This window comes from Hyperolius riggenbachi, chromosome 1 (genome assembly GCF_040937935.1).
Source record: "Hyperolius riggenbachi isolate aHypRig1 chromosome 1, aHypRig1.pri, whole genome shotgun sequence".
Lineage (NCBI taxonomy): Eukaryota > Metazoa > Chordata > Amphibia > Anura > Hyperoliidae > Hyperolius > Hyperolius riggenbachi.
The window spans coordinates 432,287,028-432,314,361 of NC_090646.1; the positions used below are offsets into that span (position 1 = coordinate 432,287,028).

General features: G+C 44.4%; 1 protein-coding gene across 5 annotated transcripts in view; it reads right to left on the bottom strand.

Moving 5' to 3' along the window:
• The window catches only part of FANCC (FA complementation group C), a 335,897-nt gene that overhangs the window by 179,730 nt on the left and 128,833 nt on the right, over window positions 1–27,334 (bottom strand). For 4 of the 5 annotated variants that reach the window (XM_068237424.1, XM_068237405.1, XM_068237395.1 and 1 more), the window contains one exon: window positions 25,268–25,362. In XM_068237424.1, coding sequence (XP_068093525.1) covers window positions 25,268–25,362 — 95 coding nt within the window. The remainder of the gene's footprint in view (window positions 1–25,267; window positions 25,363–27,334) is intronic. The other variant, XM_068237432.1, reaches the window with a different exon arrangement.

A 27,334-nucleotide genomic window follows, 5' to 3' on the forward strand; every position in this document is an offset into this window, starting at 1 on the left:
TCTGCCTTCAAGCATTGGTCTAAGGGCCCTTTTCCACTAGCAATCGCTAGCGTTCACGCTGAACGCTAGCGATTGCTGAATCGCAATTAGCGGCGATTCCCCGACGTTCGCGGCCACTATTTTGCTATGCTATGCACTGCATAGCAAAATCGCGGCAAATATCGCTCCGCCGCGCGTTCGCGTTCCCGACAAAAACGAATCGCGGTAGTGGAAATGACCTACCGCGATTCCTATGTTAAAAAGCAAACCGTAGCGATTGTAAAATCGCTAGCGGTTTGCGTTTTTGCGATTCAGCCAGCGCAAACGCGCTGGTGGAAAAGGGCCCTCAAGCTTGACCTAAAGCTGGGCCATTATCTCTCAGTCTTCTCTGTATTATGGACTTACCTGTTCTCTGTACCTCCAGTGGGCTGATCCTAGAAGTCGTAACTTAGTAGCTGTAAATTAGCTGGCTGCCAACTAAGGGTAGTAACATGGTTGACTTTTAGATTATTTTGTTTCTTAACAAAACGGAAAAATAATACAGTAAAGCTGCATCTGAGAAGTCTTAAGGCTCATACACATGAGCCACAGCGGTGGCTCGAGCCATAAAAAAAATTTAAAAAAAGCAGCGACAGCTCGTCGCCAGGTCCCTCTGTGCAACAGCTGTACACACGGAGCACAGAGGGACACAGATTCAGCGGAAGCTGTCGCCGAAGGTTCCTCCCCCCCGCCGGAAGCTCCATACATTGTGTATGAAGTTGCTGTCGCTAGTCCGCATACACATGACGGACTAGCGACAGTTGCGTCGATGTTGCGGCGAAAGCTGTTGCCGGCGATTGGCCGCGCCAATCGCCTGGCGACAGCAGCGACAGCTCGGGGTGCGCGCCTCATATACACAGGCGACCTGTCGCCGCAACACGAGCGTGTCACGTGGTTCCGGCAACAGTTGTAGCCCGTGTGTATGGGCCATTACAATCTTGTGTGCTGCTGCCCTAAACTCACAACTCTTGTAGTGGTCTCCAAGGCCAATTCTCGGTACATACTTGTTTGTTACACTCCATGTCTGCTAGGTTTTGGGCTCTTCTACCAACAGAGTGAGTACCAAATAGAGGTTGGGACAAAGTGTGTTAACATGTATAAAAAATAGAAAACTACAATAAATGCCACTCTATAGTACCAACGTAAAACCAGCTCTTCAGATTAACAGGAATATAAAAGTCACCTTTCTCTGTATTAAAAACATTCAGCATATATGTCAGCACTCACGAACCTTCAGGCAAAGAACTGTACCAACCACACCTCCTTTGTACATACATGGATAGTATCAATCCCAAAAAGCGACTAAAGCAAGGGTGTTAATTTACATGTTAATGCAAAAAACTAATATACATAGAACAGTATGTTTAAAACAACATCTATTACCTCACCCCACTTGGTAGAAATAAAAAAAATTATGTGGCTCATGTGTTTTCTCATGTTCCACTTCTCCAAAACTAAATTCAGTGTGAAAAGATGCAGTAACTGAGAAAACCAGGGAGAGTGAAAGTACTCATTTATAACACTGCATATAATGGTCGTAAAATGAAAAGAAAAAAAGCATTCAGTAGTTTTGAGATACTGTTGAACCTAGCTGCTGAAAAGTACATGGAATTCTGTTTACTCCAGTTGTGCACTGTTGCATGAGGAGAAGATTGACTGAAATTCTTTAGACAATGACCACCCACATTATGGAAAGCACTATGATTAAAGGAAGTTCTGCACTCCAATATCTGCCAGCACAGTCTTCTCCACGCTGTAATTATTACATTTGCAGCCTCCTCATAATCTTTTGCATGTGTTGTGACAAGACTCCCTTACATTAACTATCAGACACACAAAAAAGAACTAATGCTTTATAAAAAAATACACACATGGTTGAATATTAAAAAGGTATTAGATAGGAGGAGCAGTTCAATACTCTGTTTTGTGGGTTGCAGACGGATGCATTGCACAATGTACTGCTCTAGATCAAATAGATCAATCAATTGCCCTGTCCCTCATCCAATAATGACCCAGCTCATTAACATAGGTCTTAAAAAGTCTGAATCCATGTAAGCTGTGGTTTAAGAATGAAGCAGCAGAACACTAAAAACAGTCAACTGCATCTGTCACTTTGTTAACAGATTACACAAACTGTATATTATTGATTAACTTAGGCCTCGTTCAGACTATACGCGCTGCCGTCCGCATTTTGGCAGCGCGTATAGTGTGCGACACGCAAGAACGGTAGAAGGGCATAGACAGCCCTTCTACCGTTCCCATCATATGCGCTGCGTGGCAGCGCGATTGCGCTATCGCGTGCTGCACGCATTTTTGGGAATCGCAGCGCAGATCCCATTCATTGTAATGAATGGGATCTGCAGCGCAGCGCATAGGAGCGCAGATAGCGTGCGATCGGACGCGTTGCGTTCCAATCGCACAGCCATCTGCGCTAACGATATAAATGCTTTTTCCCATAATTACCATAAGGATTCTTGTAAAGAAAAGCAAAATAAAAGTTTGCCTTTTTAAAACAGAAGGCATTTGCAAGTATTCAGATTGGCGTTAGCATACGATGTCTCCCACGTTGTATCACTGCTGAATATGCAAATCACCCTTTGTTGTCCCTATAAGCTAGCCACACCTCCAGAATCACTTGAATGCAATGATATGTCAGCTTGTCAATTGTACAGAGCCCCGATAATCCAATTAGTGAAGGTCAAGTAGATGCAAATAACTTTGAGTTGATGCAAATGTATGCATTTTTTTATGCAAATGTATGCAGCTTGAAAATGAACCAATCAAATCCTTCTGAGGTAAAATACGATTGGTTCATGTTTAAGCTGCATAAATTTCCATCAATTCAAAGTTATTTGCATCTACTTGACCTTCACTAAATACAATGAATGAATACAGTCTGTTTTGGATTGGTTTATCCTCATCACGGCATGGCATGAATTAATGTGGCTCTATGTGAAACACCCAGATTTACATATTGTCCACCAAGCTCACTGTGACCCAGAACTCCTAGAAGTGTGTAATGGGATACAAAGGACCAAAAATCCCTCTTACTAAAATACTATGCAAAACTGAATTTTGCCTTCTTAAGATGGCCATACACTGGTCGATTTGCCATCAGATTCGATCAACAGATAGATTCCTCTCTGATCGAATGTGATCAGAGAAGGATCGTATGGCTCCCTTTACTGCAAACTGCAAACAGATTGTGAATCGATTTCAGCCGGAAACCGATCACAATCTGTGGAGCTGATGCCGCCCCCCCGCATACATTACCTGCTCCAGCCGGCACGAGTCCCTCTCTGCTGTCTTCTTCTCCGCTCCGGCTCCTGAACTTCCTGTCCAGGGGAAGTTTAAACAGTAGAGGGCGCAGGTACTGTATTACCGCTGTATTGCGTCAGTCGTCGGGCATTCGAACGCCGCCAACGACGCACTCCCGACCCGCCGGCGACCGAGAACAATCTTCCGCACGGATAGGTCGACGGGAACGATCTATTTTGGACGGAAATAGATCGTTCTGTCAGCGGTGAGCGCGGCGATTTCACAGCCGTTTCTATCACTGTGATCGAAACGGCTGTATATCGGCGGGAAAATCGTTAGGTGTATGGGCCCCTTTAAAACAGAGGGTATTAACGATTATGCAAAGAAAACAAAATATTTAGCACAGAAGAGATCTTAAGCACACCTGCAATGCAAAAATTGTACTACATTCCAAAAAGCCATGTTCTACAGCAATAAGATAATGCTGTGCAGCAAGACAAAAAATGCTACAGTAACAAACAATTCTGAGCAGTTCATTTTAACTTAAGTGTTTTGGAATCTTTATGAAACCGTAAAGATAGTTTTCACTATGACCCTTTCATAGTAAAAGCACTGCCCTTTCAAAGGATAAAAAAGAAAAATATAAACAGTAGGCATTTGTAGAAAACAGTGCTGTTGGCTGCACTAAATTAATTCAAAATGCTACAAACACTAGATAGGTAGAACAGTAGCTAAATAGGTGGTACTCTTACCTTGCACAACCAATTACCATATTGCACCTACCAAAGAGTTGGACTGCACCCACAGCCTTAAGGGGTGCACTAGCAGCGACTTGTGAGCATGACTTCATCGGCAATATAGCCACAGCCACAACTATGCACTCCACACACCTATGTAGGAATTTTCGAAACCTTGATCTCTGCTCCCTGGCTGATTCTTTTAATTCCCTGAGCAATGTGTCATCCTACACTGACCCTGAGACAGCATCCACTCACTACTCTGACGTAACCTCTCACATACATTTGCCCCTGCCACATCAACAGACAACCCTGGCTGACTGAACCCATTAAAAACAACTGAAAAGACAGTCCAGGGTGGCAGAGAGGCGGTGGAGGAAAAGCACTACAGCAGAAAACTTCCATCATAAAAAATCTGCAGCAGGGCCAATAGACTGGAGGTTGCGGGCAAAATAGAAGATTATTCCCTGCACAATAATGAGGATAATACCTCCCTCCTTGCTACGAGGGGTGGCTCATAAGCTCATAAGTCACTAGGGGAATATTGGTTGCTAAAGCATCGTCGGCTAAAAAGCAAAGGGCCCAACGTATCTCTATTCTCACTGCTGAGCTTGATCCTCTTTATACGGCTCAAGCAATGGACAACAACACATTGCATGAGATTAATTTAAAGAGAACAGAGTTGAACTCCATTTTAAATATTTTGCACTTAAAAGCATTGAAATTTTCGAAAGCTAGATTTTTGTTGCGTGGTAATAATTCTTCTACCCAGTTTGCCCGCAGGCTCACCAAATATTATAAACCTCCACATAGCTATAAATAATTCAGGGGGTGCTGTTGAAACGTTACCCTTCAGTGTTGTCCAGATATTTGAAAACTACTATAAGAAACTTCTGGGTCAGGCTGTTGCCATGGATAGAGTCGCATTGGAATCTTGGTTACATGATTTACATCTTCCCACTCTGTCTCCCGATCAGTTAGATGACTTAAATGCTCCCATTACAATTGCCGTGGTTTCTGCCTCTATTAAAATTCCTTAAAACCTCAACTGCTCCAGGCCCTGATGGTTTTACTCCCCAATATTATTAAGAAATTTGCTGATATCCTTTCTATCCAATTGGCTGCTTTATTTAATAAGGTGCTTAGGGGTGGTCAATTTCCCCAGAAAATGCTGCTTGCTTCCCTTACTGTTCTTCCTAAGCCTGGTGCTGGTCATTCTACCCCATCTGGCTTTCGGCCGACATCCATTTTGAATAATGATATCAAAATCTTTACCAAGATTTTAACAATGCCACTGGGATCCATGGTTGGGACTTTGGTGGGTAGGGAACAGACTGGTTTCATTCCCGGACAGCAGGGGTACGATAATCTCAGGGTTGCTGTTAATATTTTGCAGTATGCAGAACTTCATAATACCAGATTCCTTATGTTAGGCCTCAATCTCAGCAAGGCCTTTGACTCTGTCGGGTGGCAATGCAGGATTACGGCTTTGAAGAACTTTGGTCTTTCTGGATCCTTTATTTCTACTATCTTGGCGCTCTACGACAATCCCTCTACTATTATCCAAATTCCTGGGGCAACCTCTCAGCCGATAGAACTTCGCTGGGGCACAAGGCAAGGCTGCGCGCTTTCGCCCTGTTTTCCCTTGCCCTGGAGCCCTTGGCGGCGGCTATTAGGCAGCATCCTGACATTACCAGTTACGGGGAGGGGAATTATAAATTAGCATTGAATGCGGACGAAGCACTCCTGTTCCTGACAAGATTGGTCACCTCACTTCCTAATTTATTCTATTGAACCAATTTGCCTCTTTCTCAGGACTCTGTGTTAATTCTTCCAAGTCCATGGCAATGCCGGTCAATTTGCTTCTCCATATGACTAAATTGCTTGAGGTGAACTTCGATTTTATCTGGTGTAAATCCAAATTGAAGTATTAGCAGTAGGGTATTGTACCGTGTTAGCCATCAGTAAAAGCAAGAAGTTTTAAATCAGGATGATACCATTTATTGGCTAACTTTATTAGTCAATAAATGGTATCATCCTGATTTAAAACTTCTTAAATTTAAGTATCTAGGTGTATTTTTTACTCCTCGTTACCAAGATTTGTGTGGGGCCAATTTTTCTCTGATTTACCTTTCTTTGTCTAATATGCTCAAGAGTTGCCTCCCGTATAAGATTTAGTGGCTGGGAAGGTGTCTAGCATGTAAAATGATCCTGCTGCCAAAACTGTTCTCTCTCTTTTGCATGCTCCAAATTACCATCTCTAAACAGTAGAGTTAATAGTTATATTTGGGAGCATGAGTCGGCCAGAATTAGGGCACACGTTTTGTATAAGCATCCCTTACAAGGGGATATTGGCTTATCCAGTTTGTGGCATTATTATCTTGCAGCTAAATAGGGCCAGATTTTAGATTGGGGTCTCGATTCCTCTACTTCTCCCTGGCAGAAATTTGAAGACGACTCTATCCTCCCCTTTTACTTGTTTTCCTTAATTACATCGCCCATGAACAGAGAAAAAGAAAATGAGGACACCGGGTAGGAGAAAGACACAAACAGACAACAGAAGGGCACCATCAAAGAATCAGATGAATCCGAGACATCAGAAAGGAAGCCCCCCACAATAAGTAGTCAATATTTCATCCCAACCTCTGAATGCAATAGTGGAGAAGGTCTTGAGAAGGGGGCTGTCCTTTTGCCTGACATATAACTAAACGCCTGCCAAATGGATATGGATCTGCAGAGATTCTTTAGAAATATGAAGCTAATGGTGTTCTTTAGCAAAATGGACCAAAAGAGACAAGCTGAAGTGTTGGAAATCAATGACTTCAGAGAAGATAATAAAATCTTCCTTAGGGACCTGGATCTGCACACAGTGGCCCAAATCCACAAAAACCTTCAAATCTCTCCAAAGAGATCAAGAGTGGTAGGAGTGGACTTGTCTTTTCACCTACAGCCATTTTTAGACAGACTTTTACAACAGATGGTAGTAAATTTGGACTCGTATTTGCAAGATACAGATATGTAAATTAATAATTTGTGTCCTTTAACGGAAACTGATCTCCTTGTGACTATGGATGTGGAAGCCTCTACACTTTAATCCTGCATGGCTGAGGTGAAGAGGCTTATTGAACATTAGCTGATGATTTAGACAGATTACAGTAAGAAACAGAGAAGTATTTTGATTTAATTGTTGACTATTGTATTGAAGTAAAATATCTGTTAGAAGAAACTTTTTTGTACAGCAAAGAGGAACACAATTAGTTTATGTGCGTCTATAATGAGGCATTTATCTACAGCAACACCGTATTTACATAATAAAAGCAATGTTGGTGGCCCTTTTTGATGACACCTTTTGCATATGGATGGGACCTCATTTGACCCTACAAAAATGTGTTGAGGATCTGCATGGTAAATGTGACAATATCTGATTGACAGTGCATAGAGATAGGGCTATCATCTCCTATTTTAAAACTATTGTAAAGTAAATCACAGAATGAGTTAACCCTTTAGACTGCTGCAAACGTCTATAGGTGTTCTGTGTTTTCGCATCCACATGCCCAGGACATCTAAAAGCTATTTAATACAAAACTACTTCCACCTGCAGCGGATGTCAACAGGCATTTTTGTGTCCCCATATTTCTGTGCCAAGGACGTCTGAATGGTGTTTAGTACAAAGTTTTGGCTCAGTGCCAACTTTCTATTTTACTTGAAATATGCAAATAATTCTAAGTTGATGCTGAAACATGCAAATGTTACTGCAAAGCTATGCAGCTTGAATATGGACCAGTGAAATAATTTCACTGCGAGATTTTATTGGTCCATTTCCCAATAGATTTTCATAATAATTAGTATATTCCTGTATCATAATAATTCTCAATCATCTCAAATTTATTTGCCCCTCAATAACTATCCTACTGACTAGTTTGGGCTTTGGTACATGTAGATTTGGGCAAGACATTTAATAAACCCAATACTAACCTAGCTGGCACGGGTATGTAGCTTTTGTAAAAAGCTGGCAATTTCAGTGATAAAACATTGCATTTTGACAGCTTCCATTCCCTGCATGTTAAAAAGAATATCCCTAACAAGCAGTTTGAAAGAATTGTGTCAGGTCTAGATGATAGATTGATTAGAACTTGGTAGATGCAAAATACCATATTTTTAAACGGACTACAAGACGCACCTAGGTTTAGAGGACAAAAATCAGGGAAAAAAATAATACACTAAGCCTGGTGCGTCCATGGTACAGGGGTGTCTAATGGACCTTTTCCCCCACAATTATTATGTTTCCCTTGTGCCTTCCTTGTACCTCGTGTGTCCCCGGTGTCTCCCTGTGTCCTCGGTTCCCCTTCCACTATTATGCCTGTCATCCCTGTGTTCCATTGTCTGGTGTCCCCATTTTCTGCCTGTCCTAGTGTCTGCGTGTCCCGGTGTATTAAAGAGACACTGAAGCGAGACTAAATCTCGCTTCAGGTCTTATATATAGCAGGGGCACGTGTGCCCCTGCTAAAACGCCTCTATCCCGCGGCTTAACGGGGGTCCCTTCACCCCCAACCGTAAAATGGTCGCTGGTAATCTTCTTCCTGGAGGCAGGGCTAACGGCTGCAGCCCTGCCTCCCAGCGCGTCTATCAGACGCGCATCGCCGCCTCTCCCCCGCCCCTCTCAGTGAAGGAAGACTGAGAGGGGCGGGGGAGAGGCGGAGATACGCGTCTGACAGACGCGCATGGGGCAGGGCTGCGGCGGTTAGCCCTGCCCCAACCAGGAAGCGCTCCCCCGCTGCACGGAGGGGGTTTGGGGGGACAGGGACCCCCGTTAAGCCGCGCTATAGCGGCGTTTTAGCAGGGGCACGCATGCCCCTGCTAGCTATGAGGTCTGAAGCGAGATCTATTCTCGCTTCAGACTCTCTTTAAATACATACATGCAGCTGCAGCTTGTCTCAGGCCTTCTCTTGCTTTTATCACTGCACTGTCCTGGTATCCTATACATACTGTTGTCTGCGCTGTCCCCGGGTACTGCCGCAGCTGTCTTTATCAGGAAGTCCACACAACTTTGTAGAGAAATAAAACACATACAGTGGTGTGAAAAACTATTTGCCCCCTTCCTGATTTCTTATTCTTTTGCATGTTTGTCACACTTAAATGTTTCTGCTCATCAAAAACCATTAACTATTAGTCAAAGATAACATAATTGAACACAAAATGCAGTTTTAAATAATGGTTTTTAATATTTAGTAAGGAAAAAAACTGCAAATCTACATGGCCCTGTGTGAAAAAGTGATTGCCCCCCTTGTTAAAAAATAACTTAACTGTGGTTTATCACACCTGAGTTCAATTTCTGTAGTCACTCCCAGGCCTGATTACTGCCACACCTGTTTTAATCAAGAAATCACTTAAATAGGAGCTAACTGACACAGAGAAGTAGACCAAAAGCACCTCAAAAGCTAGACATCATGCCAAGATCCAAAGAAATTCAGGAACAAATGAGAACAAAAGTACTGTAATTGAGATCTATCAGTCTGGTAAAGGTTATAAAGCCATTTCTAAAGGGTTGGGACTCCAGCGAACCACAGTGAGAGCCATTATCCACAAATGGCGAAAAACATGGAACAGTGATGAACCTTCCCAGGAGTGGCCGGCCGACCAATATTACCCCAAGAGCGCAGAGAAAACTCATCCGAGAGGCCACAAAAGACCCCAGGACAACATCTAAAGAACTGCAGGCTTCACTTGCCTCAATTAAGGTCAATGTTCACGACTCCACTATAAGAAAGAGACTGGGCAAAAACGGCCTGCATGGCAGATATCCAAGGCGCAAACCACTTTTAAGCAAAAAGAACATTAAGGCTCGTCTCAATTTTGCTAAAAAAAATCTCAATGATTGCCAAGACTTTTGGGAAAATACCTTGTGGACCGACGAGACAAAAGTTGAACTTTTTGGAAGGTGCGTGTCCCGTTACATCTGGCATAGAAGTAACACAGAATTTCAGTAAAAGAACATCATTCCAAGAGTAAAATATGGTGGTGGTAGTGTGATGGTCTGGGCTTGTTTTGCTGCTTCAGGACCTGGAAGGCTTGCTGTGATAGATGGAACCATGAATTCTACTGTCTACCAAAAAATCCTGAAGGAGAATGTCCGGCCATCTGTTCGTCAACTCAAGCTGAAGCGATCTTGGGTGCTGCAGCAGGACAATGACCCAAAACAAGCCAGCAAATCCACCTCTGAATGGCTGAAGAAAAACAAAATGAAGACTTTGGAGTGGCCTAGTCAAAGTCCTGACCTGAATCCTATTGAGATGTTGTGGCATGACCTTAAAAAGGTGGTTCATGCTAGAAAACCCTCAAATAAAGCTGAATTACAACAATTCTGCAAAGATGAGTGGGCCAAAATTCCCCCAGAGCGCTGTAAAAGACTTGTTGCAAGGAATCGCAAACGCTTGATTGCAGATATTGCTGTTAAGGGTGGCCCAACCAGTTATTAGGTTCAGGGGGCAATTTCTTTTTCACACAGGGCCATGTAGGTTTTGAGTTTTTTTTCCTGCTAAATAATAAAAACCATCATTTAAAACTGCATTTTGTGTTAAATTATGTTATCTTTGACTAATAGTTAATGGTTTTTGATGAGCAGAAACATTTAAATGTGACAAACATGTAAAAGAATAAGAAATCAGGAAGGGGGCAAATAGTTTTTCACACCACTGTACATGCAGCTGCAGCGTTCCTCAGGCTGTCCCCCGCTTTTATCACCGCTCTATCCCTGCCGAGTGCACAGTGATTGGCCCCAATTACGGAGAGGTGGTCCCGCCCTCGAGACCATCACTTCCTATTAGCAGAGAAGCCAGGAGCAGTAGGCAGCGTGATTGATGTTGCGGACACCGCCCCCCTGCCTGATTGGTACATTTCCCGGCCAAGTTGAGTGGGACTTTCTGGTAAAAAAAATTAAAAAAAAAAGCTGCGGCAGTGCCCAGGGACAGTGCGGATAACCAAATGTATTAAAGACACCAGGACAGTGGTCTGTGCTGCAATTATAAATGCAACATTTTCCCTGGAACTCTCTAGAGCCCCAGCAATTGTTTTAGCATCTTGCCAAGACAAGGTTGACTTTGTCGAAGGCCTTCAACAATTTTCTACTTTTTTGGTTGGCACACAAATTTTTCACAAAAAGGTATGATGGGCACTTGTTGTTTTTTGTAGTTTTCTTCAGAAAAAAAGGAAGTTTATGGTAGCCTGCAGATTCCCACTTGCAATTTCAACATATTTCCTTGATGTGGTTCGGTCAATGAATAACCTCCACAATCCTGCCTCCTAGCACTTGATGAAAAAAAATAAACCACTTTCCAACTACAGCAATAAAATTATGCCCACATTTTGGAAAGTGGGCGATACTGAGAACTCTCTGTCAAAAGTGTTCACATTTGTTATTGCTGCCTGTACACCAGGAAGCACAGCCACAGCTAAAACCACAATCGGTCACAAGACCATGTATCAGCCTCGGCATAGGAGGAAATGTTACCTTATTATCAGGAGAGCATGTGACTATGTCCTGCAAAGCCATGGCACTGCCCAATGATCTTTCCATTCATTTGTTCTTAAGTGGGTATATGCACGTCTGTGGCTTTGCCCAACATGGCCACTACCCCTGCATGCCTACCTGAGTAAAAGCTGGCTTCTGCTTCAATGCAGGTGCTGCTGTAAGGTCAAGTGGGTGGGAAGGAATACTGGCTATGGTTGTAGATCTGATTGTTCTTCAACCAGTAAGCACAGATGGTATTTGTAGCGGTTTACTTTCAGAATATTTGTTTTTGAAACTGAGCTCTGCATAAAGAGAGGGAAATACCTGAATAAAATGCAGTCTTGCTCCTAGTGGGCACCCTGTCAAGTCTGACAACTTTATTTTAAGATAAGCACTAAGGAGTAAATCTGAAAAAAAAACACACACCATACAGCTGTAAATATACCTGTGCCTACTTTGTGTTTTAATGATTGATGTGAAGTGTGACTTTAGGTATGAGACTTTAGGTATCTAGTCTGTTGCAACAGTACAGAAGCTCCTACAGATAATAATGTGACTGGAAAACCATCTCATCTGTTTTACTAATCAAGGATATTACAATAACGTCTGGGATTAAACACATTGCTGCTTTTCTTTAAAGGATGATTGCTACATGGTATTCTTATTAATTCCATCTGCTAAATGGATGTTACTTTCTCAATAAACATTAAAAGTCCATTAAACAGCTGTTGCTATCAGCGCAAGCCTGGGGGTAGGGGGCAGAACTTCCACTACGTACAAAGAAATGAAAAAGAAGTCCAATCATCAGATAATTAAACATGTACCCAAGCTAAAGCTCGGGTACAAAATTAGATATTTACCCACAGAGAGGGAAGCCACAGGATCCTAATGAGGCTCCCCTCATTGCTCTAATGGACATGCCCCCCCCCATCAGCAAGGACACGCAGTAGCAGCAAGAGCACACCTACAGAGTAAACCAGAGCCGCTCGTGTATAAGCCAGCTCCGTGCTACTGCGCATACGTGGTTACTGCATAGCGGCACAATTGCACAATTTCTCAGACAGGCGATTTTTTTTTATCGGCGATTTTGCAACATGGGTATATGAGCGCAATTAAACAAATTATGTTTTGGGACATGCAGCGATTACAACCGTCACAGCGGATCGGATCATTAAGATCCCCGACGACTACCGTACAATCGCTTGACCTACCACTCATGCCAGTTGAGTGCCATTGGGTGTTCCCACGGATAGGAAGATGGATCAGGTAACACTCGTTCATCGGCAGGAGTCCCTGTGAGGTTCCCCGGTCCATCTTCTGGCGTCTTCAGGTGAGTATGCAGCTTAAGAAACATCTGAGCAAGGAGCGCACAGCAATTTTACTGTTAATGGCACCAGGGGAGCACTGCACGTTAACCCATCAATGCCACCCGCATTGCTGGGTTAATGCTCGCATTGCTATAGTAAAGCTGGCCATACACTAGGCCGATTCACTGGGATCGAATCTGCTGTCACATCGTTCACGCTACACGCTAAATTTCGATCTATTTCATCCCGAAATAGATCGATCCCTCCGTGCGGGAAATTACCGTCGATCGCCCGCGGGTAGGGAGCGCGTCGCTAGCGGCGTTCGAGTGCCCGACGACCGACGCAATACAGCAGCAATACATTACCTGCTCTGCCGGCACGACTCCCCTGGTCTCCGCTGTCTTCTCCGCTCTGGTCTGGTCTCCGGGTCCGGCATGCTTCACTTCTTCCTGTCTGGGGGAAGTTTAAACAGTAGAGCGCCCTCTACTGTTTAAACTTCCTGTCCCAGCAGGAAGTTCAGTGAAGCATGCCGGACCCGGAGACCAGACCAGAGCGGAGAAGAAGACAGCGGAGACCTGGGGAGTCGCGCCGGCGGAGCAGGTAATGTATGCGGGGTGGGGCGGGGGAGGGGGGGGAGAGGCGGCAGCACCACCACCACAGATTGTGAACGGTTTAAGGCTGAAATCGGTTCACAATCTGTTTGCAGTAAAGGCAGCCATACGATCCCTCTCTGATCAGATTCGATCAGAGAGGGATCTATCTGTTGGTCGACTCTGATGGCAAATCGACCAGTGTATGGCTACCTTAACCCTTACTTAAAATAAATGGCATAATTGATAAAATAAAAGTGGATCCGGCAACACAATAGCAATCCTAAATATTCCACTGATGTCAGACACTGCTAGGCAGTTATAACAAACCTAACTGCTGTTCTTGCCAAAAAGATCTAGAGGAGTAATTCTCTCACACATTTGTTAAATATTGTTGAATAATTTGTAGAAACAGAAAAATACAAACAGTAGCGCAGATATGGATAACGTCTGCTGCTAGAGGTAGGGCTGGCTCCAAGCCCAGATGAAGTAGAAGAATGATTGCAAATACCTCAGCGCAAAATACAAGCAAAGTCTGAGAATCAGTGTAGCCAGGAGATTGTAAAACCCACTGTACCTTATCCTGTAGTAACCAAACCTCCAGAGAAGCGTGCTCGAACTGCACCATAGATGTAGAAACTTGATGTGATACCGACATCCAGCGGGCCACTTGCAGCTAAGTTAGCAGCAAGGCTCCACTTTGCGAGCTGTAGGCAAAACACCGACTGCCTGGACTCCCCGAACAGGTGATCTCTCCCACTTTCTGCTTCCGCCCGTTGTGGAAACACGATGGATATTTCAACTACAGACTCTTACACTGAATGGTGTTAATGCTAATATTGACTTAAACTCTGGAAGCTTCTCTGGAGGTTTGGTTACTACAGGATAAGGTACTGTGAGTTTTACAATCTCCTGGCTACACAGATTCTCAGACTTTTCTTGTATTTTGCGCTGAGGTATTTGCAATCCTTCTTCTAATTTAAAGAAATGTTACTTTTTTTTCATTCAGATGCACCATATTTTTCTTTCTATACTTATTGAATACATATGAAATATTAATAAGTCAATATATGCAAACAAAAAAAGAAACGCTAAGAACAAAAAAAAATTTATGAACAGGCAAACAATCACATGCTACAAACAATATTAATCCAGACATCTAAACTTGACCAGAAGTACTGAATCATAAAACTAGCAAAGCTATTTAAAATATAGTAGTTCAATGAGAAAGTCAAGGTGGTCAATAAAAGCGCAGGTCATCCAGAGAACATCACTAAAATCTCCAACATCCTGTTTTTAATTGGCAGTAAATGCTTTCATCTGGTCTGCTGAAGCCCTTCTTGGAGAAGATATAATTCACATTTAGCATAGGCCATCCAAAGCAACTAGTCATTCAAAATTTGACCAACTAAGGAATAAGTTGCTTATGAATGAGATAGTATAAAGCCATACACTTTAAAGTTATTAACACTAATTGAAACCAAATAAAGGACAAATAACAACAATACAAGGAAAACGAAACACTCCTTGCTGATAATCTAAAGAACTTTAAAGTAACTACTGTGTTTCTTCTAAAATACGGAGTTTTGAATCAGGATGATACCATTTATTGGTTAACTTAGAGATGAATAAACAGTAAGCTTTCGGCTTATAAAAAGCCTTCGTCGGACTTTGTTCCTGACAAATCTGAAAAACACAGCTTACATATACACTATACATATACAGAGGAGAAACATTCTTAAGGGCCCGTTTCCACTATCGCGTTTGCCGCATGCAAATTCGCATAGCCAATACAAGTGGATGGGACTGTTTCCACTTGTCAGGATTCCTTTGCGTTTTTCTGTGCAGAAAAAATCTGCACGGCAGAGCCATCAGAATTCGCATACCGCATACCGATATGCGAATCGCAAACAATGTATTTAATAGGGAATTCGCATGCGGTATTGGGATGCGAATTGTCATGCAAATTCGCATACGATTTCGCACGGAATCAATGGAAAAGCACACAGGCACTGCCATGGTTAAATTTGCATACATCGTCATCCATGCGAAATTGTATGCGAATTCGCATGAAAATTCGCATATAACCGCATGCGAAATTTGCATCAGCATGCAAATTTTTACTGCGGCGATTCCCACCGCACAAGTGGAAACGGGCCCTTAGCAAACATAAATAAATGTACCGTATTTTTCGGAATATAAGACGCTCCAGAATATAAGACGCACCTAGGTTTAGAGGGCAAAATCTGGGAAAAAAAATATATATACTAAACCTGGTGCGTCCATGTTCTAGGAGCGTCTTATACATGTCCTCCCCCATTGTCCTCCTATGTTCACTATGTGTTCCCTTCTGGCCCCCCGTGTGGTCCTCCAGTCCCCGTGTGGTTCTCCTGACCCCATGTGTCCCCTCCTGTCATGTGTGTGTCCTCTTCAGCCCATATGTGTGGTCCACCAGTCCCTGTGTCCCCTCCTATGTGTGTCTGTGTCCCCTCCTGCTCTCCTATGTGTGTTTTCGTGCCCCATTTAGCCCCCATGTTGTACTCTCTGTGTCTGCTCTACCCCCCCCCCCCATCTCTGCTCCAGCCCCCTCCCAGCATGTCTCCACTCCAGCCCCCTTCCCCCCCCCTCCCCACATGTCTTCACTCCAGCCCCCTCCCCCCCGCATGTCTCCGCTCCCTCGGGTAATAAATGCAGAGCGACTCACCTCCCTAAGGATTCCAGCGCTGAGTGGTCCTCTCCGCGTCCATCTTGTCAGCGCTACACCTGTAAAAAAAATCGTTAGTGGCAGAGCGGATCACCTTCTTCCAGCAGCGGTGATCTGCAGTCATCTTGGTACCGCACAGCTTCCCCTAGTGACGGCTCATGTTAATGATTCAATGAGTCATTGAGTCATGGGGAATGGCTCATTGAATTATTAACATGAGCCGTCACAAGGGGAAGCCACGTGGTACCAAGATGACTGCAGATCACCGCCGCTGGAAGAAGGTGATCCGCTCTGCCACTAACGATTTTTTTTTACAAGTGTAGCGCTGACAAGATGGACGCGGAGAGGACCACCCAGCGCTGGAATCCTTAGGGAGTTGAGTCGCTCTGCAGTTACTGTTACCGGGAGAACGGGGGCCGGCAGACCACACAGGGGGACAAGGCAGGGAGTTCCCGACATAGTGGAGCGTCGGCGGTTCGTATCGGCATTTTCAAGTCGGGCATTCCATGCCTTTAGAATATAAGAGGCAGGGATTTTTTCTCCCCATTTTTTGGGGAGAAAAAGTGCGTCTTATATTCCGAAAAATACGGTAATTAGATGCCTTTACTGTTACTTCAGGAGGCTTTCCCATGCGTCACTGTGTTAATGGGTGGCTTCAAATCGGAAAAAAGAGACTAACACAAGAAACAAAGTTTATACATTGGTTCAAAACTGTAGAAAATGGTTTAAACAAGGACTAACTTCTTGTGCTGGTACGATGGGTTTTAAAGGGACACTTAAGTCAAACAAAAAAAATGAGTTTTACTCACCCAGGGCTTCCAATAGCCCCCTGCAGCTGTCCGGTGCCCTCGCCGTCTCCCTCCGTACCTCCTGGCCCCGCCGGCAGCCACTTCCTGTTTCGGTGACAGGAGCTGACAGGCTGGGGACGCGAGTGATTCTTCGCGTTCCCAGACACATTAGCACCCTCTATGCTGCTATATGTTATATGATATATGCTATAGCAGCATAGATGGCGCTATTGTGGACAGGAACGCGAAGAATCACTCGCGTCCCCAGCCTGTCAGCTCCTGTCACCGAAACAGGAAGTGGCTGCCGGTGGGGCCAGGAGGATCGGAGGGAGATGGCGAGGGCACCGGACAGCTGCAGCGGGTTATTGGAAGCCCCAGGTGAGTAAAACTCATTTTTTTTGTTGGACTTAAGTGTCCCTTTAAACGCCACAATTCTTTATATTTTTCTTATTTTTAATTTTTTTGTGTCATGTTGGTAAGATGGTGTTTACGGTCACTATTCCTTTTATTTGCTTTCATGTGCTGGGAAGATGGATTTAAATGCCACAATTCTCTTTAGCTTAGAACTAATAGTGTATGTAGTCAGCCCAGTCACAATTTGAATTTAGAATTTACGTGTCTCTCCATCACTAGAGTCTGCTTTATGTTATATCACTGTTTATTAATTAATAACTTAGCCAATAAATGGTATCATTCTGATTGAAAACTCCATATTATGTTGAGGAAACTGTTGATCTTATCAATTTAGCTAGGATGCCTGGGAAAACCTCCTGAAGTAACAGTTATGGCATCTAATTACATTTATATTATTGGTATTTTGCTAAAGAATGTTTCTCCTCTGTATGTCGGTATACATAAGCTGTGTTGTTCAGTTTTTGTCAGGAATCAAGTCCGAAGAAGGCTTTTTATAAGCTCACTGTTTATTCATCTCTAAGTTAGCCAATAAATGGTATCATTCTGATTCAAAACTCCTTGCTTTTACTGATGGCTAACACAGTAAAACACTCTACTGCTTCTAAAAAAAGACACTGTCTTATATTAATTTGACCTCAAAAATATGTGCTAGGGCTTATTTTCAGGGAGGGCTAATATTTTAGAGGGAAATAAAATTGGACGCTATGCTAGTGTAAGGGGAGATGTGTAGTCTCTTACTGCACTTCCCTTGTGGCTGCTTCCCCCTCTATTCACCTGTAAACGGCTCCAGTATCCCAACATGGTCTGCGCCCTTTGACCCGCTTGCTGCACATGTGCTGTATGCTGGGTCGGCTCTGTGACCGCGCCCCCCTCTCGTAATATCAATGTGCACCAGGGACGCATCAGCAGGCAAGTGTAAATTGATCCTAACAAGAGGGGAGCATGGTCACAGAGCCGACCGTGCATACAGCACATGTGCGGCAACAGGGTCAAAGGGCGCCATGTTAGGATACTGGAGCCGTTTGCAGGTGAATGGAGGGGGAAGCAGCCACAAGGGAAATGCGTTAAGGGACTGCACAACACCCCATACACTAGCATTGTGTCCGATTTTCTACTGGTATACAGCTAGGGATTATTTCCAGGGGAGGGCTTATATTTCAAGCATGCTTGAAATATAAGATAGGAAACATGGTAGCAAGCTAAAGCAGAACCTGTTTATTTTGAAAACAGGAAACACCAAATTATAGATTGCTGGGAAAATATTCACTAGTTAGACCAGGTGTATCTTCCTGCTTTTCAGTGATTTCCTACACAAACCTGCCATGATTATTTTCCCCCCAAAACCCTGCTTCACTGAAGATTTACTGTTTGCTTACTAAACATCATCTGTGGTGTGAACTAGCATTTGGCATGTACTGCTTCCACTGGTGGAATGCCAGAATATGTTAAGGCCCCATTTACACTAGAGCGTTTTGCCACGATTTTGGCAAAACGCTCAAACGCTAGCGCTTTTTAAAAGCGCTAGCGTAATGAAACCCTATGGGCCCGTTCTTACTTGGGCGATTTGCGCTAATCGCCGCAAATCGCTCAAAAACGGGCAAAAACGCGAAATGCACCATTTTTAGGCGATTTCCAGGCGATCACGTTCCAGTGCTATAGAAGCGCTACACGTGATCGCGGCAAAGTCGCCGCATTATTCAGTGATTTTTCCGCGTGAAATCGTGGAAAAATCACTCCTGCAAAACGCCAGCAAAATCGCCAGCATTTTGCATTTTGTAAGTGTGAATGGGGCCTCAATGGGGATTGTCAGCCATGCTCTGTGTTTATTATGTAGTCTACATCCTGACCCTGCATTGCAAGTATTCCAATGTAATCATAAATGTGTCTGCTCTAATGAATCTATCTCAGTCAGCCTGGCTCTGTTCTGGTACATTGCCGGGGAGAGAAAAGCTTGTTATCTCCCCTGTCACATTCCTGCTCCTCACTGATTGGCTGAGGGCAGCTCAATGTGGGACCAGATTGAGAAAGGAAATACACCCTTGGATCTCGCGCATGGGACCGGGCGATGTTAAAACTATGCTGCATCAGGATTAGGCAGCCCCAAATGTAGTCTAACTACGGCTGTTCCCAAACTGGTTAAGGTGTTCTTTAAAAAAAAATGTTAACTTATTTACCTTATTATGAAATACTACCAGTTACAAAAAAAAAAAAAATATCAATCTTCTCATTTGACCAAAAGAAATGAAAACGGAAAAATCAGAAATTAAATACCACCAAAATATATTAATCAAATATAAATGATTTGTTTTTCAGTGTAATTGCTAGATTTAGTGGCAAGAGGGCACAGAGTCCCCCTGCTTCTGTTTTACATCTGTCAGCTAGACTTAAGAAATGAAACCTTCACTAGAATGTTTAGACAAGAATGAGATACTAAACTGTATACCAAACATGGAAGCCTTTTGAATGTTTATCTAATAGTCAAACTATCACATACAAGTTAAGCGAAATCAAGCACCTCAAACTTTGCTCAGCATGCACCAGATGTGTGATAAAGGAAGGACTGAATCACTTTCATTCTTTGGCAGTATTTTCATTCCAGGTCAGGGGTCACCCCATGGGTGAGATGTTAGAAGAAGCACATTAGCAAGGCTTTCTACACCACATCTGGCTGGGGCATAAAACAGGGAGCTCATTTATTTCTTCATCTTTTATATTGTAGACTGCAAGTTTGTTTCTGTTAATTATTAAAAAATGTATAAGACAGAAAGGCTATAAAAAGTGTATCAACTTAAAGAGAATCTGTATTGTTAAAATCGCACAAAAGTAAACATACCAGTGCATTAGGGGACATCTCCTATTACCCTCTGACACAATTTTGCCGCTCCTCGCCGCATTAAAAGTGGTTAAAAACTGTTTTTAAAAGTTTGTTTATAAACAAACAAAATGGCCACCAAAACAGGAAGTAGGTTGATGTACAGTATGTCCACACATAGAAAATACATTCATACACAAGCAGGCTGTATACAGCCTTCCTTTTGAATCTCAAGAGATCATTTGTGTGTTTCTTTCCCCCTGCAGTTCTCATGCACTGAAGTTTCAGGCTGCTTGTTACTTCCTCGCAAACAGCTTTGCCCTTGTCTGTAATTCTTCAGTATGTGAAAGCCCAGCCAGCTCAGAGGACGATTTATCCAGCTTGTAAAAGATAAGAGAGAAGAGAGAAGCTGCTCTAATCCTAAATAACACACGGGCAGTGTGCATAGAGGGGCCTGGAAGGGGGAGTTCATAGCAGAACCACAACACTGAAGAACTTGGCAGCCTTCCAGACACAGGCCGACAAGTCTGACAGGGGAAAGATACATTGATTTATTACAGAGACTGTGATAGTATAAAGTGCTGCAGTTAGCCAGAACACATTAGAATAGCTTTTTGAACTTGTAGGATGATAAAAAACAGGATGCAATTTTTGTTACGGAGTCTCTTTAATAAAACTACTTTCTGACAAGGGATTAAAGTAAAATGATTCATCAATCTTGCTTTATTGCCTGTTATAATGGAGCCTAAATCAAGTATGTTTATCAAAGCTAATAAATTATTGTAAAATAGTATTCTACCCTATTTCTGATTCTCTGTATTGAATATATTCCCACCAAATGGCTTCTGATCTGCAATTTGTCTTGCAATATTCTCTGATAACATGCTGCATTCATCTTGCCATCACCTCGGGCCACATTCCCTGTGCCGCTGTAGCTCATATAACCCCAAATCATCAAAGATCCATCTCTATGCTTCACAGTATAGATGGTACTCTTAATCATATGCCTTGTTGACTCCTCTCCAAACATAGTGTCTATGGTTGTGACGATTAAGTGCACCCTGATTCTTATGCCATTGTGCATAATTGATTCACATGGCCACATTTCCACTTTGAGATATGGTGTTCCAGCCACAATTCTTCCATGAAGACTTCTTCTCCTGACAGTAGATGGTTGTACCAGGTACAAGCATCTTTCCCATCCCTTCTATTGCATGGAGTTAACCATACAGTTTACCATATCTGCCAAGAGGGTAGGGTAGCACAAGAGTGTGGATTTCAGCTATTCACACCACTATTTCTACTGAATCATACTCTGAAATTCAAATTACTGTAATTTTAATGATAATTAGCAAATGGAATGGCTGCAGCCACCTGGGGGTGACCGAATGTGTCTGTTATGTTTGTCCGGTCTAATCCAGTGCCTGGTCTGGGTGTCAGTCTGGTTAAAAGCATACACAGAAATTAGTAATGCTTGCACTATATAAATATTGAGTCGATTTGCTTTGGAGAAATAGTTCTTATAAAGGTAGGCTAGGTGAAAATCATTCAAATATCTTTGTAAATTTTTGTGGGTTATTTTTTAAAGTACATTTATTAAATTGATTTCAATAAAAAACATTTTTATATACATACACACACACACATATAGTTAAGCAAACCTCACATTGCAGTTATTTATTTTTAAGAAATGTTTGGAATTGTATGATTTTCGTTCCACTTCTCAAGTGTACACCACATTGTATTGGTCTTTCACGTGGAATTCCAATAAAATTTATTCATGTTTGTGGCAGTAATGTGACAAAATGTGGAAAACGTCAAGGGGGCCAAATACTTTTGCAAGCCACTGTATGTGTGTACACACACACGCACGCACGCACGCACGCACACACACACACACACACACACACACAATTTTTTAAATACAGTCTCTAGGGACATCCATTCCCCATGCTACAGTATGTGTAACAGGTCCTGTTTAGGTGACATCAAATGCCACAATGTTCTTTTGATGTCTTTAGCGCACACACAAGTTTGTTGACCATTAAACTGCCATTGGGGAAGCTGCTTTATCAGTGACAATTAAAGGTTTAACCTTTTCAGCTCCCCCAGCACGAGTATCTACGTCCCTGTATTTACACAAATATAAACAAATACAAGCACTTGGTTCTGTTTCTATTTTTAAAACACACTCTGTATCTCCATCTTGTGGCCAAAAAGTAAAACCACATCCAAATACCCTATTATACACCTTCCCATAGAAAAAGGAAATACATTTTCATTATTTTTAAAAACCCTTCGAGGTGAAATGGTTAAATATGATTTTGTTACATCTGACATAGAAGACATACTAATAAAAGAAAACCTCCACAAAGCCCTTTCGGCCCTTTATCAATCCATCATACTTAGGGATGGGACGCATCCACAATTTCTTCGAATCCAAATCCGGATCCGAATCTAAAAAGGTTCTCGAATATCTCGAACCTTTCGAATCCCGAATCTAACGAATCCTGCACATAAGAATTGTGCGATCCATGGTATAGTTGCCCGCAGTATAGGTACCCAGGCATAGGTGCCCGCAGTATAGGTAGCTAGGTAAAGGTGTCTTCAGTATAGCTAGCAAGGTATAGGGGCCTTCACTATAGGTTGCAAGGTATAGGGGCATTCAGTATAGGTTGCAGGGTATAGTGGCCTTCATTATAGGCAGCAGGGTATAGTGGCCTTCAGTATAGGCAGCAGGGTATAGTGGCCTTCATTATAGGCAGCAGGGTATAGGGGCCTTCAGTATAGGCAGCAGGGTATAGGGGCCTTCAGTATAGGCAGCAGGGTATAGGGGGCTTCAGTATAGGTAGCAGGGTATAGGGGCCTTCAGTATAGGCAGCAGGGTATAGGGGCCTTCAGTATAGGCAGCAGGGTATAGGGGCCTTCAGTATAGGCAGCAGGGTATGGGGGGCTTCAGTATAGGTAGCAGGCTATGGGGGGCTTCAGTATAGGTAGCAGGTTATGGGGGGCTTCAGTATAGTTAGCAGGCTACGGGGGGCTTCAGTATAGGTAGCAGGCTATGGGGGGGATCAGTATAGGTAGCAGGCTATGGGGGGGATCAGTATAGGTAGCAGGCTATGGGGGGATCAGTATAGGTAGCAGGCTATGGGGGGATCAGTATAGGTAGCAGGCTATGGGGGGATCAGTATAGGTAGCAGGCTATGGGGGGGATCAGTATAGGTAGCAGGCTATGGGGGGGATCAGTATAGGTAGCAGGCTATGGGGGGCTCAGTATAGGTAGCAGGCTGTGGGGGGATCAGTATAGGTAGCAGGCTATGGGGGCTCAGTATAGGTAGCAGGCTGGGGGGCTCAGTATAGGTAGCAGGCTGGGGGGCTCAGTATAGGTAGCAGGCTGGGGGGCTCAGTATAGGTAGCAGGCTGGGGGGATCAGTATAGGTAGCAGGCTGGGGGGATCAGTATAGGTAGCAGGCTGGGGGGATCAGTATAGGTAGCAGGCTGGGGGGATCAGTATAGGTAGCAGGCTGGGGGGATCAGTATAGGTAGCAGGCTGGGGGGATCAGTATAGGTAGCAGGCTGGGGGGATCAGTATAGGTAGCAGGCTATGGGGGGCTCAGTATAGGTAGCAGGCTGGGGGGATCAGTATAGGTAGCAGGCTGGGGGGATCAGTATAGGTAGCAGGCTGGGGGGATCAGTATAGGTAGCAGGCTGGGGGGGATCAGTATAGGTAGCAGGCTGGGGGATCAGTATAGGTAGCAGGCTGGGGGGCTCAGTATAGGTAGCAGGTTGGGGGGATCAGTATAGGTAGCAGGCTGGGGGGCTCAGTATAGGTAGCAGGCTGGGGGGATCGGTATAGGTAGCAGGCTGGGGGGATCAGTATAGGTAGCAGGCTGGGGGGATCAGGGGGGATCAGTATAGGTAGCAGGCTGGGGGGATCAGTATAGGTAGCAGGCTGGGGGGATCAGTATAGGTAGCAGGCTGGGGGGATCAGTATAGGTAGCAGGCTGGGGGAATCAGTATAGTTAGCAGGCTGGGTGGGCCACCTTACACACTGCAGTAGGTAGCTGGGTCATATCCTCCTCCCGCTCCCCGCAGCCTCCTCCGCTCGCCCCCCTGCATAAATAAGCAGAAGCAGCCTCTCACCTCCAGCGTGGAGTGCAGTGCGGCAGACTTCACTTCCTAGTTCCCCCTAGTGGCCGCCTGACCGGCTCTTACTGATGACATAGTAAGAGCCAGTCACTAGGGGGAATAAGGAAGTCTGCAGGAGGTCTGCCGCTCCGGGCTCCACGCTGGAGGTGAGAGGCTGCTTCTTATTCATGCAGGGGGCGAGCGGAGGAGGCTGCGGGGAGCAGGGAAGTAGGACACTTGCGAGCGGGTGAAGCGGCGGATACGCGGCGATGCAGCGTCGGGATTCGGCGGATTCGGCGAGCGGAAAATGGCGTCGGGATTCGAATCCACGCATCTCGAATATTTCCTAATATTCGAGGGATTCGTGGATTCGCCGGATTCGTCGTCCCATCCCTAATCATACTGCTGACAGAACCACACCTTACTGTATTTAAACAGCCATGGGTTGGTCTGGCACCAACCCTTGATGATGAGGAGTGGGAGGATATTTGGGTCAAACCATTTAATCGCAACCAGGGACAGGTTAATACAATTTAAGATATTGCATAGGGCGTATGTAACCCCCTCAAAATTGTCACATAAGAAATGTATAACAACCCTGAATTATACCGCAGGTCTATTGTTGGGGGGGGGGGGGTTTCCATGGGGGCGAGACGGTAGCAGTGTTCGTTCATGTGCATCTTTTTTTTTTGTTGTACCTGTCACCCACCTGCGAGTGAGGGTCAGGTGTGTATTTCAATGTTCTCTGTTTTAAAAATCCAATAAAAAGAAATTTAAAAAAATATATATGATTTTGTTAAGCAGCACTTTGTCAAGTCATAAATTATTCCAAACATTCTCAGCATAATGACCTATTGTCTAGGAAAGATACAGCTTAGAACTTTGCTAAAATATTTCACATCTTAAAAAACATAGAACTACCATCAGTAAGCAATAAGTATCAAGATTATAGCATCCTGAAATCAGGTAACATAACAGTGGACTTGAAAGTGGAGAACTCTTACCTTAATCCAACTGTTGGCTTTTTTTTCTACGACATTGTGAGGTTCTGTGGTATACAAGCAGGACAAACATTGCATCAGTGTCTTGCGAGTGTCTTCTGCCAAAACACAAGTGTGTAAAATGAGCTCTAGTCTGCAATCATTTATTACAGAGCAATGGTAAATATCCATTGTTTCATTGAGTTACTCACTGTCACTATTTGCAAGTCATCATCACAGTACATAAAGCGTACTGTATATACAATACTTCAACTTTAAAAACATAAAAATGATATTACAAGATGTGTATAAACATCAAAGGGTAGCTGTAAGTCTTGTTTGAATGATGCAGTCACGTCAGGTGCTCAAAGTGGGAACCTTTGGCATTTTAACACTTTCACTTCAATGACCTCCTGCATGAACAACACTGACTAGAGTGTCCACAGGCATTGCTCAAGCTCATCTCCACTATTCTCTTTGACGCTGTCCTGACGGGTCACATGATGACATCAGCAAAAGTGCGACTACTGACATCTTTATGGAAATATAATACTACACACTTGATGTACTTGGGTCACATGATGACATCAGCAAAAGTGCGACTTCTGACATCTTTACAGGAAACATAATACTACACACTGCAGCCATAATCCAATACAGGTGTTTGAAAAAGGGCATAGATATCAACTGTTTGTGTGTATACATTTTTCTTAGGCCCTGCTATATTATTTACATACAGTGTTCTCCCCAGACCCTTTTAGCCGGGTGCTCCACCCGGCTAGTTTTGGTGAGTACCCGGCTGTCATCGGCTCACCTCCTCCTATGCTGTAAGCAGAATTGAGCAGAGAAGCGCCAGCCCTGCATTCTCTCATCTCGCCCCACCCAGCTACTTTTTCATGCCACCCAGCAGGATAAAAATTCTAGGGAGAACACTGTACATAGTTAACATCCTGGGGATGCCCCTGGGGTGCTGCCTGACCCTCAGGTCTCTTGCCCCTCAACCTGCCTGACGACCCACAGCGGTCCTGCTTCTCAGCCCTACAACAACCAACCTGCCTTGCTGACCCGCAGCTTCTCTGCCCTCCAGTCTGCCGACCCACAGCAGTCCTGTTTATCGCACTACAACCCTCCTGCCTGCCTGTCTTCTCCACTCTGCTTGCCGACCTGTCTGCTTGCTGTCCTACAGCGGCCCGGCTATCGGCCCGCCAAGCCTGCGTGCACTCCTGCTGACCCACAGCATTCCTGCTCCTTTGCCCCCCCCCCCCCCATACTTGCCAGGGACTATCTGGTGACTGTCTGCACGCACTCCTGCGCAGCAAGCTGGTGCATCAATATGCCATGCCCCTCCACACCACGCTGGCGTACCACCACCCCTAGCACCAACGGCCATGGCTTGCCCAAGCTGCCCCTAGCCACACGCACCACCTATACCAGGGAACAGCTTCTAGGGTGGGAGCCACGGGCCCCCCCCCTCTTCCTGAGGGGAAGCTCCTGACCGCCCTGGTCTGGGACCACATACAGCAAGTCCTAGACCCAGCCCTGAGACTCCGGCCAGGTAAGTGGCAGAGAGGATGCCGGGCAGGAGCCCGCGTGAGACTATGGAAGAAGGGCCTACGCTCAGCCATCCCCTCAGTCCTCCTGGCGAATGTACAATACCTCCCCAACAAAATGGACGAACTACGCCTCCTCTGCGACAGGAGAGACCTTGGCTATTACACTCCAGCCCTCTGCTTCACAGAAACATGGCTACATGAGGTCATCCCCGATGACGCCCTCCTTCTCCCGGGTATCAGCATAATCCGAGCAGATCGGGACCCGGCCCTCTCGGGGAAGAAAAGAGGTGGTGGCATCTGCTTCTACATCAGGTCCTTATGGTGCCCCACCTCGACGATACTCGACAGGAAGTGTTCTCCGGACCTGGAACTGCTACTAATTAACTGCAGACCGCCATACTCACCACGGGAGTTTTCCTCTTATGTCTTTGCTGGAGTGTACATCCCCCCTGATGCCGACGTCAAATCTGCCCTACTGACCCTAAGCGAGACCATCTCGCAGTGGGAGACGTCCCTTCCGGACTCACTGTTCATCGTG